General features: G+C 39.5%; 1 protein-coding gene across 1 annotated transcript in view; it reads right to left on the reverse strand.

Annotated features, from left to right (window-relative positions):
- The window catches only part of LOC141145985 (glucosylceramide transporter ABCA12-like), a 327,299-nt gene that overhangs the window by 236,076 nt on the left and 75,905 nt on the right, over positions 1-15,318 (reverse strand). The window contains exon 5 of the mRNA XM_073632770.1: positions 3,996-4,192. Coding sequence (XP_073488871.1) covers positions 3,996-4,192 — 197 coding nt within the window. The remainder of the gene's footprint in view (positions 1-3,995; positions 4,193-15,318) is intronic.

Below are 15,318 nucleotides of genomic sequence, written 5' to 3' on the forward strand. Positions count from 1 at the left end.
AGATGGTGGGCCCAGGACTGAGGTTCTCCCCGCAGCAGAGAAATAACAAACCCCACCTTGGTGGCCTCTTGAGTAAACGTCAGGGGTTGCAGTGATAAATATAGTTTCCAGGCATTGCGGAATGCCCGAAACTTATTCCGGTCCCCGGAAAACTTCTCTGGGATGGGGACCCTTGGCTCTGGAGAACACATCATTGCTGCAGGCGTGGTAGTGGTCTCTGAGGATATCCAGCTATTAGAAGGGTTTGCAGGGGTGACCAGGAGTTGCACTTGCTCTTCCAGATGCACATAACTGTCCTGGAGAGATTTCACCACTTGAGCAAGAGCTAAGAGATGTTGGCAAACTTCATCTGTGGGAGAGGTCCCTCTTGCAGGCTCAGGCATGGCTGTTTGATACTGACACATACCTTGGAGGTGAGCCTGACATGCAGAGGGAGACCTCTCATATGGTTCTGGTTCTGGGATCACTGTAGTGGGAACAGTGATCCTCGGAGCGCAGTGGGGTATGAGGGCCTGCAGGGTTTGCTTGGTTGAAGATGTTGTCCACTGGCAGAGACAGGAACAGACTTGATTGCTGTGGATGCAGGTATGCTGAGAGGCAGCAGGCAGATGCGCATGGGTGCAGGACAGCAGGCAGGTATGCACAAGTGCAGAACAGCAGGCAGGAGCAGGGTCAGACTGGCCAGGTCACAACAGCGGATCAATCAGGCAGAAGCGGCAGGTAGAGAATGGTCAAAGTCCCGGCAGGATCGGTAACAGGAGGTCAGGCAAACGGACAGACAGAGCAGGGTCAAGGCAAGCCAAAGGTCAGGACTGGAGACAGCAGCGAGGTCAGGAAGCCGGGTCAATACTGGATCAGATGCGGGTTCAGGATCAGGTTACAGGACGAGCAGCAGATCAAACAGCAAGGATGCATTCTGAAGAGTCCCCTTTTAAAGATCACTGGGTGCCAAAGCAGCGTCACTGTGCGCGTGTGCACGAGCCCCGCGATCTGCGCATGCGCATGTGCATTGGCGCAAGTCTGTTCACCGCTGGATGCTTTGGGCTGGAACACGTCTCAATGGACCAGTGCACCTGCGATCAGTTGCAGCGCTATGCATGGCGCGTCCATGAAAGAAGCCATCCTGGACTCAGGCGCATGTGTGGTGGCTCCATCATGTCAGCATTCGGCCGGTGACGTCAGATGCCAGCCGAATGGTGAGCACATTTAAGCTGGTGTCTCAGGCATTCCAGTAGCCAGAGAATGGGGTGACCTTTTAGCCTTTTCTTCTTGTTTTTGAGGTAAGAAATCATGTCATTGGTTTGAATTTCTGTCCCTGGATGTACGTATTAGGTAGTGTGTTTTTCTAGGTTTTTAAAACACACCTACTTTTTTACTTTTTTGCTTTCCTTTTCATATATGTCCCTCACTTTTTGCTCATTGGATAGGTCTGGGATATATATCCCAGATCTTCATTACCTATCTGAACCTCGGTCTTGTTTCTGTTTTCCTTTGCACCTGTTTTTTGCTTTGTTTTATTTCTTATTTTTCTTTTAGCTTCATTATCTTTTTATGGTGTAAAGAGACCTTGGTCCAGTGTGCCTTACAGGCACAGAGCTTTTATCTTAAATTTACTGTTGATTACATTATAACAGCTCTCTGTATTTGCACCAGTAATTATCAGGGAAATTATATAGCTTCCTTGCTATGTGACACTGTATTATATATGCTGTCTTTATAGTGTGTTGGTGTATTTTAAGTGAAGCTTGTTTGTGACTCCAGATGGATTGTTACATATTTTCTCTATCTTTTCCTTCTCCTTTTTTTCTCCAGCTATAGTCCTTAATACTGCGTTCCCTATTGGACCTTTGGATTTTCATATACAGGCGCCCTTTATCCCAATCCTTTTCTATGGGCTGCATTTTTCTGTTATTCATTATTTTTTCAATATAATTTTTTTTTTCTGACAATATTAAACGAGTAGATTTATTGTAGGTTTTTTCCTACTCTTCTCTTGTTAGCTTGGTCATTAAATGTGTTCACTATGGTCGCATAGTGCTCTCCGCTCTTGGCATTCTCTGCATCGTGGTTGACCCCTTTTCTCCCCCTGTTGTTGGGGGGGTGAGTTCTTCTCTGTCTCTTGATGAACTGTGGCAAAATGGCTCCTGTTTGTTAATATTTATTTTATATTTTGTGCTATATTTTTCCTATGTTTACATATATATTTTTTGTCTTTTTATAGCGTCTCTGCTAGTCTATAGTTGATGCATATATTATCTGATAAAGCCGTGAGGTGAAACATGACGGGATAATATACAGTCATGCAATCTCTATAAAGCTTCTTTGTTTGAACCATCATAATTGGAGATATCCTGTGAAATGACCTATTGGACTCTGTTATCTGTTTTAATCTTTGTCTATGATAAAACATATTTTGTATATTTTTATATATTTGATTGGTTTCTCATTATTATTTGTATACCCACCGCTATAGTCCCTTCCCAAAACCCTTCCCTCTTTTTTGAAAAATGTAATAACTGTTTAGTGTTTTGTGGGGGGGGTGTACTAATGTGGGATTTTTTGCCGATCCCAGAGTTCTGCTTTAAGACGGATCTCAACATCCTGATGCCTTGCTCATAGGGAATACTTGAGTATGGGACCTCAATATCAATAGCCAATGTAGGGCACCAGGTGTGATTTGAATCCCCTCAATATGCTTAAGTAAGTCAGATGTGTCTGTGTCCCTGATGTATGATGTAAATGTAAGACATGTAAGACATGTGGCATTAGGAAGGAATTAATATATCTGCTCGCATTTTTAGCAAGTGACGCAATTACTGAGACGATTGATCTATCCAGTATTTATGGTCTCTATGCCATCTGTGACCCTGTCAAGGAGATTTTGTCACTTCCTGTCAGAACAGGAACCAATGGAAAATATCTTTAAAGGGAACACAGACAAAGACTGAAAAGTCTCTTTAGTGACAAATTGTTTGAACTTGCATTAATTTTTTTTGTGTTTTCCTATCCTGCACCTCACTTTTATGGGCATCACAGGCATAGGAAGTGTTGAAAAATCTCCTCAGTGGAGAAATATACATGCATGCCAAAGATGTTTGCACATCTAAAACAAATCCAAGGGTTCAGTGTTATCTTTATTGTAAATACATGCATGCCAAAGATGTTTGCACATCTAAAAGAAATCCAAGGGTTCAGTGTTATCTTTATTGTAAATACATGCATGCCAAAGATGTTTGCACATCTAAAAGAAATCCAAGGGTTCAGTGTTATCTTTATTGTAAATACATTGTTAGTATACTGATATTAATGATGATTAGATTTTTTCTCTGAGAATTTGCAGAACACCCACTCCCTTACTGTTTGTACTTCTTTTAAATAGGTATACCAGTATGGACCATCTCAATGTTTCAAAAATTAAAGTGGTTCCAAATTTGCAATGACATCTGTGAAAATCTTTGAAATGTACAGTATGTGTATATTATTCTGGCAAACATTATGTGGCACCATAACAAGGCATGTACAATATTTATGTCTGCACATTTTAGTCAGACATGGGGCTGAATCCACATTAGTTTAGTTAACGGATGAATATAAAGTTAAACATGTCTCTTATTTACAGTATATAATGTAGCAATAAACATTATATAATATAGTTAACCATTAATTCTGACCTATACTAAATAGTCCAAAAAATTGTAGAATGGAATTCTAAATTTGTGCATATATTTTAAACAGTTTCAGTCTGTTCACTAAAGTACCATTAAATGGTTGTAGCTATGTGTCTGCAATTTGAAGCATGAATACGCTCCAAAATGTTTACAGAAGCTTCAATGGGATAAATTCAAACCACAATTATTTCCAGGATACTGATTGTCTTGGTAGGCAAAATGCAAGCCTTTTTGCACCCGAAGCATGGCCCATTAGACCCAAGAGTGTATTTTTAAATACAATAATTGTGTATAAAAGTAATTTATTATCAGATTGGCAATAATTACCTTTTCTGTGCTTTTGCAAAATATTCCAAATGAAGCGCTGTGAACAGGGGTCCACCCCACTTGTAGGTTCATCTAGAATAACTGTTTTTGCATCAGCAATAAATGCAGTAGCTACAGAAAGCCTTCGTTTCATACCTCCAGATAATGAACAAGTTAGTTTCTTCTGGTGCTCTAATAACCCAACCTCTTGCAAAGCTCTGTAGAAAAAAAATAGAATTGTGTCATCTCATGCTAAATAACCTTCATATAAACATAATTACAATCATTCATGGGGTAAAATTAAATTGTATAAGTAAATGTTTGTGCTGGGTTCTTTTAGGGGGGTATTTCTATTTTAAATACAGCGGCCCATATATAGCCGCCTGATCATTTTTACAGATGACAAAAGGGGATTCCCTATTTTTAGCCTTTTTTCTCCTCAAGAAAATAATTTGTGATTCTGTTTGTGTTTGCTGTTGGAAATTTCACCTCGTTTTCTATTTGGCATCAGTCAGGTAATGCGCAGAGATGAAAGAAATCCTCCTACACCAGTTGTACCTGTTTATCTGCTGTATTCTCTCCTCTAAATCCTTTTAAAGTCCAGAATTTATAAAGCTTCTCTGAGCTGTCAGACAAAAGGGGTGGAGAGCTGAAGTTACACTCTGCAGAGCTCAGTGATAAGAGCTCTATTGGAAGGAAGGGACACACCTCTCTTCACACAGCACACAGCAACAGAGCTGTGCTCCCTCCCTTGTTGCATTTTTTCTCTTGGTGACAGGAAAACTTGTCAGAAGTGATTCATGCTAATAGCAAAGAAACAAAGCAGAAGACAGAGATGGCCCTTAATGCTTTTAATTGAGACAAGAAATCATACCATCTGTACTGGTAAGAAATTTACAATGTTGGTGTGTTCTATTGCCACACATGTCAAAATATTTAGGCTCCCACAGTCATCTCACTAGCAGCTCTGCATGCCTGCAGGAATATGCAGCATGGGAATTTTTTTTCAAACATAGCTATAATAAACCACTCCTATGATAAATTAGGGCCACAAAGTTCCCTATAGTTTTGGCTCTTCAGAAGATGAGTCTGGCCTTAAAACTTAAAAAAATTTCACTCCAACAATAATGTTACAGAAATGATCATTAAACCCATATTTCAGGTACTTTAATTTGGGAAAAAAAGAGCATGGAGTATGGAAATGTTGTACATTTATCGGTTGTGTACCCAAAAGTGGAACTTCCGCTTATCTGCTTCCTCCCCTCCTCTGGTGCCACATTTGGCACCTTTCGGGGAGAGCAGGTACCTGTCCCTACTTCCGGGAGACCAGGCCGCGGCTAATTACATCAGCAGCTTGACCCCCCTCCTTCTCCCTCCTCCCTCCCCTTATGTCAGGCAAGTGAGAGCATGCTCTCAGGCAACTGAGAGCATGAGGCCGAAAGGCTACACTGCCGGGTTCCTTTACCCGCAATGACGGTGGCAGCACCTGACCAGCCGATGTAAACGTCGCTGGACACCAGTGCAGGTAAGTGTCCTAATGTTAAAAGTCAGCAGCTACAGTATGTGTAGCTGCTGACCTTTTATTTTTAATGGGGCGGACGGAACTCCACTTGAAGGTTTTTAATGATAGTAAAAAAAATTCACTATGTTACCCATTGAGAAATATATAGTATAATTTAATAATGGTTTAATTATACAGTAAGTTCCCTATTTCCCCACTTACTTGAATAAAGTGAAGTTTATAATGCTTTTCACACAAATAATGCATAAAAAACAAAACACATAAAAGACTGTACTGTTTTTTAAACGTACAGTACAGTACCTTGAAAAGTACAGTGTACAGTATAACAGCTGGCATATAGGGGCTGGCATGGAGTGAACCAGGAAAAGTTACTGACTGGAGGAGGGAGGGGAGGTGGGAGATGGTGGAGCTCAAGGATCTTCAGCAATAGGAGATGGAAGGCAAGCTGCAGTTTTACTCACGCCTGATGTTAATGGCACGGGTTCTGGTTCTTTGCTGGATTCAATTCTATCTACTCTCTTAAAAAAAATTATCCAGTGATGTCTGGGTAGTAGCTCTTTTTTTCTCATCATAGATGACACAGTAACACTGGATGGCATTCTGCACTGCTACTGCAACCTTTGTGTACCGTTGTACGCTTGAGTCCTGTGCTTCAAAACTAACAGTGCCTCCTCTAATAAAGAAAATCCATTTGCCATTTCCTTTGTTGTGAATCTCTTTGGTTCTTCAGTTATTTCTTTCTCTTGGATCTCTTTAACCTTTCACTGGGCCTCCAATTCCATTAGGTCTTCATTAGTAAGCTCCTCGTGTTGCACAGCAAGGAGTTCAATGAAGTCCTCCTCTTGCAGATTTGGCTGCAGCTTCTCACTGACAATCACTAAGTTGCCTAAGGCCTCTTTGGACTCCTCACTCACCTTCTCAAATACACGAACACCATGAACAAACTGCGGGCAAAGGTTCTTCCAAACCCCATTCATAGTGACAGCCGTAACCTCACGCCAAGTAAAGTCAATGTTTTTTTATAGCCTTTTAGATGATATAGTTCCTCCAAAATTGTCAGAAGGTTGTTCCTGATTCATCAATCACCTTTACTGCCTGACGAAAAGTGTCACGTAAATAATATTTCTTGAAAGTTGCAATAACTCCCTGGTCCATAGGTTGGATAAGTGCTGTAGTATTCGGTGGCAGATGCACTACTTTGACATTGGGATGAAAGTCATTGATGAAAAGGGGGTGACCCAGAGCATTGTCAAGCAGCAAAAGAATGTTGAATGGGACATCTTTCTCCAAGCAATATTTCTCTATCTCTGGGATAAAGTGGTGGAAAAAACTGTCAAGGAAAATGCCCTGCATAACCCAGGCTTTGGACTTACTCTTCCACACAACAGGAGGAGAGCCCTTGGCTATGTTTTTAAGGGCTCTTACATTCTCTGCATGGTAAACTGGGAGAGGCTTCAGTTTCATATCGCCAAAAGCATTGTCACCAAACAACAGAGTTAGCATGTCCTTTGATGCTTTATAGCCTGGCAACAACTTTTCCTCCTTACTGATGTAACTTCATTCTGGCATCCTTTTCCAGTACCGTCCTGTCTCATCTACATTGGAAACCTGCTCAGGTAAATAAGCGCCTTCATCAATAATTTCTCGAAGTGTTGCAGGAAATTCCCAGGCAGCTATGGCATCTGCACTCGCTGCCTCACCACTTACTTTTACATTGTGAAAGTTGGCTCTAGCCTTAAACCTATGAAACCAGCCATGCACCTTCTGATTCTTTACTGCATTTTTTCTTCAAGTCCTCATACAGGCTTATTTCATTTTCTTGAATTAACATTAGGCTTAGGGGGACTCAAAGCTAATGTTGATCCTGCATCCACACACTGAGAAGTTTCTCCATTTCCTCTATCACATTTCCCTACTTTTTTATGTTATTGCCAACATCATTTGTTTTGGTTTCTTTGTATGTATGGATTGCATGGGTTGTTACTGACATGTGGTGAAAATTTCGTGTCGATAAAACTTTTAGAAATATATTTACCTTGAAAAATGGTGATGTGTTTAATACTTATTTTACCCACTGTATGTTTGATAGGGTAGGCTATTCATTGGGCTGCCATTGCACCAAAATTTAAACCTGCATTAGATTTTTTAATCTGTGTCACAATACACTTTAGTGTGTTACCATGTGTTATGGTGCACTGCAAAGCAGGGTCATTGGTTTAATGTACTGGCATACCATTCAAAATAACAAACATTACCACAACATAGGGCTTTGAAAGGGCTCTGAGTGTGATTGTTGTGTAGCTGTCAGTACATTTCATTGATGTTTCATGCTATTAGTATAATTTTCCAGAGGATCCACAGTTTATAAATAAATTTACTACTAATAATTGCAATACATATTAAAAAAGTATTTTATATATACCATAGGCTAGCATAAATGTGTGTATAAGGTGGTTTTATCTAACATAATTACATGCTCCTAAAACCACAGAGTAAACACAAAATGTAACCCACAAAACATAAAATGGAATGTTTCAAATCAATTTTATATAAACACATTACATGTTTTCTTTGCATAGGCAAGGATTATAATGTTCTAAACATTGGGGGGTTACAGTACTAAAACCCGAGCACTCAGAATCTGGTGCAGCTGTGCTCGGTAGCCAATCATCTTCTAACTTCAGCTTGTTCAGTTAATCTTTGACAATAAGGGCCCTTATACACAGGCTGTCCAATTAGGTCCACCTGTCAGTTATGAATTTCCCCTATGGGGCGGTGGATGTTAGCGGTGACATGCCCTGATCTGATCCTGTTCGCAAAATCCAGATGGATGGTGGACCTATTTTCCATAGGTCTGGCGGATAGGATGGGATGAAAACAGACTGGTGGTCCATTTTCACCTTATTTTCCCATAGAGGAGAGTGGGAATGTGTTCATGTCCACTCTGAACAGTGAACGGAGACAGACCTGTCATCTGCCTGTTCAGCGGGGATCAGTGGAGTGATCCCCCGTTGAAAAAATGGAGGCGGTCGTGTGAAAGGGGCCTAAAACCTGGAGTCTGGTTTCTCTGCAAAGCTGCAGCGGATTTTGCACGTTTCAGTTTAAGTAAATCCCCCTCCATTGTGTCTTTCTAGTTTTAACATCCATAAATAATAAGAAAAAAGCATACATAAAACGTATAACAGTGAAGGAACACTTTTAGCATTATTAAGTTACAAGGAATACAACAAAAGCTGCTAAAGAGAAACCAAGCTGTCAAAAATTGGGGAAGAAATGTCAGTTTGCAATAGCAAGTGAGACACTGAAAAGCTTTAAATATATCAATAGTAAAAGACAAGGCCTTCACACACAGGCCACTAAAATGAGAACACAAAATTGGTCACTGGGGACAAAGAGAAAGCAAACCTTTTAAACATCTTTTTTAGCCATGTGCATACAAAGGAAAGTGCTGGGCTGATGGCTGAAGTTATTCCTAAACCATTGTTACTAATTTTCAGAAACTTATTAGTATCTGGATTTGTACAATGGCCTAGGACAAAAGCAATTGTGTTAGCTATATTTAAAAAGGGGCTAGGCTTAATAACAGTATGCAATGCAATTCTGCAGCTTCTGAGATAACAAGGTATTTTCTTAAATTAAAGGCATATTCCAACTTTTGCAAAAATAATGTATATATATGATAAAATAATAATTACATCAACATTATAAAATAAGAAACATACATTCAATTCAGTTTTTGCATTTAGGTTTGCAGAGCACTGAACTGTGATTAGTGCATTGCAGGTGCAATACTCAGGGTCTTACTAACACTTTCCCCAGGCACAGGTCCATACAGAAGGAAACATCTGGCTGTAGAAGTGCTGCTGAAATACAGTGATGAGGGAGGAGGGATCACTGGTGTGCTCTCCATGTGTTGTATCTGCCACAGTGAAAGATAGGACTTGTAGTATTGTATACAAACATCGGAAGACTGCTAAATTAAAAAAGTACTAAATCCAAATAGAAGCTTGGAGGAGGAAGCTTGGAGGAGGCTTCTTTATATCTCCACATTTGTGCTATTCCTGTGCTTATCTTTTTTTTTTATTGCTATGTTTGGCAAGATTTTAATATCATTATGATATCATAGCAGGGTGTTACATAGGTTGCTATTGGTTACACTAGGATATATATAGTTGTGTGCTATGTACATGTATGCTAATTGTCACTATGTTGCCTTGAGAAAGGGTCCTGTGAGACCCTGAAACACTGGTTTCTTATGCTGTATCTGATGCTGTCTTCACAATAAACTCTTGAAATGTATTGTTTTGGAGTGCTTGTGGCTTCGCATCTTTGCATCTAAATATGGGTGTAACAAGAAACATGTCTAAAATTTGAACTAAGCTTTTAAACAGGCAGACTTAATATAGAGTGAGAATTAATCTTGCCCCTAAACAAAGTATTAGTAAGATTTGAATTACATTTTTATTTGGACACCACAGCCCACACAAAAATGGAAATGGAAAAAGTGCAGAGAACAACACTTAGGCCGGGTTCACATTTCTGTGGCCGCGGGTTTGTGCCTTGGGTCTGGTGCGTGTCTGCTCACCGGTTCAGGTGCGATTCAGGTCTGAATTTTTGCCTGAATTCGTACCTGAACCAGACCCAAACACGCAATCTGGACCGTGGTCACCCCCCGGACATGTGTGAAACGGCTCCATTAAGAGCCAGTCACACTCGCATATCATGTGAATTGGATGCGGGGAAGTCCGAATACAATTCGCATATATGTGAATGCAGCCTTAAACTAAAATGTAATTAGGATATGAAGGACCTCAACTCTGAGGAAATATTAACTGAACTAGATTTATTAATCCTTGAGAAAAGATGATTTAAGAGGACATTAACATTTTGAATACATATATGAATGTTCCATATAGTAAATTCAGTTGAAAGATCTTTACTTTAAGGTCACTGTCAGATATGCAAGGACATGCAGCTGAAGCAAAAAAGGTTTAACTTCAGGTTACTGCCAGATATGCAAGGACATGCAACCAAAGCAAAAGAGGTTTAACTTCCTCATTTTGCTCCTTGATCAGGCAAATCTTTGCCTAATTAGGGCACAGTATAAGCTGGTTGTTAAGGAACGGGGCCAGGAAGCCGGATGCTGCATCCTTAACAACCGATGAGTCTTCAGCTGTCAATAGTAAAAGAAAAAATGCAGCTAGCCTTCATGTGGGCGAGAGTGCTTTTTTTTTTTCAGATGTGGCGGGCGGTGTGATTGATGATGGATTTACATCAGGGGACAATATTTTTTAATTTTTTAATAAAGGAATTGTCAAAAATAGTCTATGTGTTTTTATTACTTTTTGACACTTTGTACCCGATACTCATTCAAATGGGGGGGCCAGGATCTGGGGTTCCCTTTGTTAAAGGGGGGCTTCCAGATTCTGATAAGTCACCTGCCCGTAGACCCCCACAACTACCGGCCATGGTTGTTTGGATGAGGCCCTTGTCCCCATCAATATGGGGACAAGGTGCTTTGGTGCAGAGCCCCCCCGCCCCAAAGCACCCCCCAAAGCACCCCCCATGTTGAGGGCATGTGGCCTGGTATGGTTCAGGAGGGGGCTCACCCCCCTTTTCTTAACCTGCCAGGCTGCATGCCCAGATAAGGGTCTGGTATTTTGAGGGGGACCCCACCCTGATTTTTTTTTTATAATTTTGACGTGGGGTTCTTCCTAAAATTCATACCAGACCTGAAGGGTCCTTTTTTTTTTGAAAGCTGGATTGCAACCATGAGTCATTTTAAAAGTGATTTGACTTGTTTTTATTTCTATAGAAATTGTATTTTTGCTGCAGCATGTTCTATATATGCTACAGATGCACCACTTTACAGGCAGAATAAGGGGACCCCTAAGGCACTATATTTAAAGGAATTTTTCATTTTTATTGTTGCACTTTAAGCATAATTAAAATCACTTCACCTGAAAAAACAATCGTTTAAAAAAAAAAAATTGCATTGTTACAGTACCCAGACCCTTATACCCCTTTATGGCCAATTATTTGCATACAAGCCTTCAAAATGTTTTTCTATTCGGCTCCAATAGACTTCAATAGGGTCTGCCCTTCCAGGTTAGAACTTTTTCTCTGTTCAGGAGTTCTGATGCATCTTTGTCAACAGCAAATAATCAGCTTAAAGCAGAGCTCCACCCAAAAGAGGCAGTTCCACTTTAAGGCTTCCTCCCCCTCCTCTTCAGTAAATGGCACTTTTTGGGGGGATACCTGGTTTTGACAGGTACCTGCTCCCACTTCCGATTGAATCGCCTAGGCAATCAGAGTGTAAGTTCTCCTTTCCCCCTCCCTCCCTGTCATCTTCTGGGACACATCACAGGTCACACGTCACAGACTACGGGACCATTCATGATGGGCAGCGTGGCTTGCTGTGAAGCCGCAAGCTGTCACAGCCAGATGCCCTCAGTTGAGATGCCAGTACTGGGGACAGAAGATGGAGGAAAGGAACAGTTCAGGTGAGGACATCGCTGGATCCTGGGACAGGTGAGTGTTTGTTTATTTAAAGTCAGCAGCTACAGATTTTGTAGCTGCTGACTTAATAAACAAAAAAATGACTGGAGCTCCTCTTTAAGAACATATAATGTCTGGACAAATAGTTACATTTTTGTAGTGATTACTGGCAATGAGCATTTTTATATTTGATTTTTGATTTTCTGTCATGTTGTAAAATGTGGTACTTTCTGAGGTCAGTTTCAGTGTAGTGTGTTTCGGAATTGTATTCTATTGCCCTTACATTAGTAGTTAACCCCGAATAAAAAAAAAGCCAATAAGACATGCACTATCCCATCTGTACTCCTTGTTGATATTGCCCAATCCTTTTCTTCAACAATGAGAAAATTATCTACAAATAAATTGACGCAAACTTAAAAAGATAAAATTGTATTATTTCCTCGTAATTCCTTAGTGGCGAGCAGATTTCAAGAAGGAGGATATAAACTCCTTACTCAATCTGTTGGTGCTGTCGGGAATTGGAGGGTACCCTATTTCACATTTTTTGGGAATATCAGAAGTTAAATGACTTTTGGGATATGGTTGAACATACAGTTAAAGAGCTAACAGGTGTGTCTCTTATAGCATATTTACTCCATGATACACCCTTTATCCAATAAAAACTCACTGTTAAAACACCTGTTAATGGCTGCAAAAGCATGTATACTTGCACTGTGGAAGAGTCCAGTTGCCTCGGCTAAATCTCAATGGATGGCTAGAATTACGGAAATCCAGGAAATGAAAGATCTCACAATGTCAATGAAGGAACAGGGCAAGAAATATTGGAGGACTTGAACTCCATATTGCTTTTATAAAGATCAGTTCCCTTTAGAATTGGAGGGTTAATATTTAGGAGGGTAGGGTAATACACAGGAGAGAGATGTCAGGGGGAGGGGTTTTTTTTTTTTTTGCTTTTTTTGAGGTAGTGACAGGGTTCTTTTAAAGAGAGAGAGAGAAAGAGAAAATGGAATAAGAAACATCTACTCCTATCCTAATAGGGTTTGAAAATTTTGGATAATGTTTAGGTAAGCGTAATTTAAATTTGCAATGGGTCTACATTTTTTGTGTGTGTAGGGTGATTGGTAACTCTCTGGAGATGTAGTAATGAGGTAATTTTATATATTTACACAGTATGGTAAATATTCCGGTGGTTAAGTGGTTAATATTTCAGTTTTTGGTGGTATGTATTTAAAATGCACAAAAAAGAACCCAAAAGTAAAAAAAAAAAAATGTTGTTTTTCCACAGCTCTATCATATATCTTTTGCCGGTATTGATTTTTATACAAAGCACTGTTCTATATTTTCACATGCGAGTGGTTTTAATCTATATTTAAGTAAACACTATTGCTTATTTTCTGTTCTTTGAGTAAGCACTTTTGCATGAGTGTTAAAATGAGCCAAAGGCATTGGTGGAGACCGAATACTGGATGGGCTTTACAAACATGCTTACCATGACCACTTTGTAGTGTGGGGTAAAGGATATCTGGTAACCTTTCTCCTTTAAGGGCACAGTGGTTCACAGTTTTGTGTTCTTCAATGATCTTTTTCATACTTCACTGGATTTTCTGATATATGGACTTTATCTTGGACTTTCTTTAGATAATATGAGATTGTGTGTATATATATATATATATATATATATATATATATATATATATATATATATATATATATATATATATATACTTGATATAATGATATATTGTTTCACATCACTTTTTGTATATTGACACAGTATATTTTTAACACTAAGTGGACAGTATATATTTGACACAATATTAATTGATACAGAAAAGCACGCTACGTAGGATAGATATACTATTTTTGCATATTTCAGCAGTGGTATCATACACAGAAGTTAGCGCAATCCACTTTTATATTATATTGATACTCTACCACTTTTTGTATAGTTTGAATAAGGTCACATAATTGTTTATAAATTTACACTGGGGGATTCCGTGCTACCTTTTATTTTATAGAATCTTTCATATATGTGTCAGTGATCCAATATGCTCACATTCTCTCCAGCATAGTGGGGGGTGTCTGGCGGAGATTGTGGACAGGCTTTGTGGGGTGTCATATTACTTCTAAATTTCTTCACTGATTCCCAGTGGGTTATGCATCTTGAGGCTTTGAGTTGAGAGCCCATTTTATCATGTAGCTGTGTAGTTAAGGAGAAGTATAATTCTTTTTCACCAGTGCTCCATGGAAGGTAGCTTTGTTGAATAGTCAGGGTTACAAAGATGGTTGTAAGTGAGAGAAAAATGCTTCAGATTACTTCATGGATCATTGATAAAGCAGGGTCCCCTAACAATGGCATTATCTTCAATCCATAAAGTTTTTTTTTTTTTAATACCAAATACGAAGGTATTTCTAGAAGCCTAGAGTCTGTGAGTAGAACAGAGCTCTGTGAATGGTTTTAGAATATTAGAAGAATACTAGTTTTGAAACTAACTTTACCCACTGCTTCCCATTTTAAGATCTATAGTACTATGCAAGCACGGGTGTAAAAAATTCTGTAAATTAAGACTGCTTTCAGAAATAGAAGTGTTAATAGTTTATTTTTATCAGTAAAAAAAATAGAAAGTAAATGAACAGAAGAGAAATCCAAATCAATATTTGGTGTGACCACCCTTTGCCTTCAACTCATCAGTCCACAGCACCTACTGACATTTTTCTGCAGCCCAGTTCCTATGTTTTCATGCATAGGATATGGAAACAAGGCTAAGTGACTCAACTATGCATGAAAACATAGGAAATGGGGTGCAGAGAAATGGCAGCAGACACCTTGGACTGATAAGTCAAATTTTTAAATATTTGGCTGTAGTAAAAGGCAGTTTGTTTGGGCTGAAGGGCTGAAGAGCAGTAAAATAATGAGTGTCTGCAGGCAACAGTGAAGCATGGTAAAAGTTCCTTGCAAGTTTGGGGCTGTAGTTTTGCAAATAAGTTGCAGATTTGGTCAGGACTAATGGTGTCCTCAATGCCAGGAAATACAGGCAGATACTCGTCCATCATGCCATACAATCAGGGAGGCATGTGATTGACCCTTAAAATTATTATGCAGCAGGACAACCCCAAACATGCACCCACCCAATGTCATTAAGAATTATCTACTGTGTAAAGAAGATCAAGAAGTCATGGAAGTGATGGTTTGGCTCTTACCTAGCCCTGTTCTCAACATCATTGAGTCTGTCTGGGATTACATGAAGAGACAGAAGCATTTGAGGCAGCCTACATCCACAGAAGATCTGTAATCAGGTCTCCAATATGTTTAAAACAACCTAC

This window comes from Aquarana catesbeiana, linkage group LG05 (genome assembly GCF_042186555.1).
Source record: "Aquarana catesbeiana isolate 2022-GZ linkage group LG05, ASM4218655v1, whole genome shotgun sequence".
Lineage (NCBI taxonomy): Eukaryota > Metazoa > Chordata > Amphibia > Anura > Ranidae > Aquarana > Aquarana catesbeiana.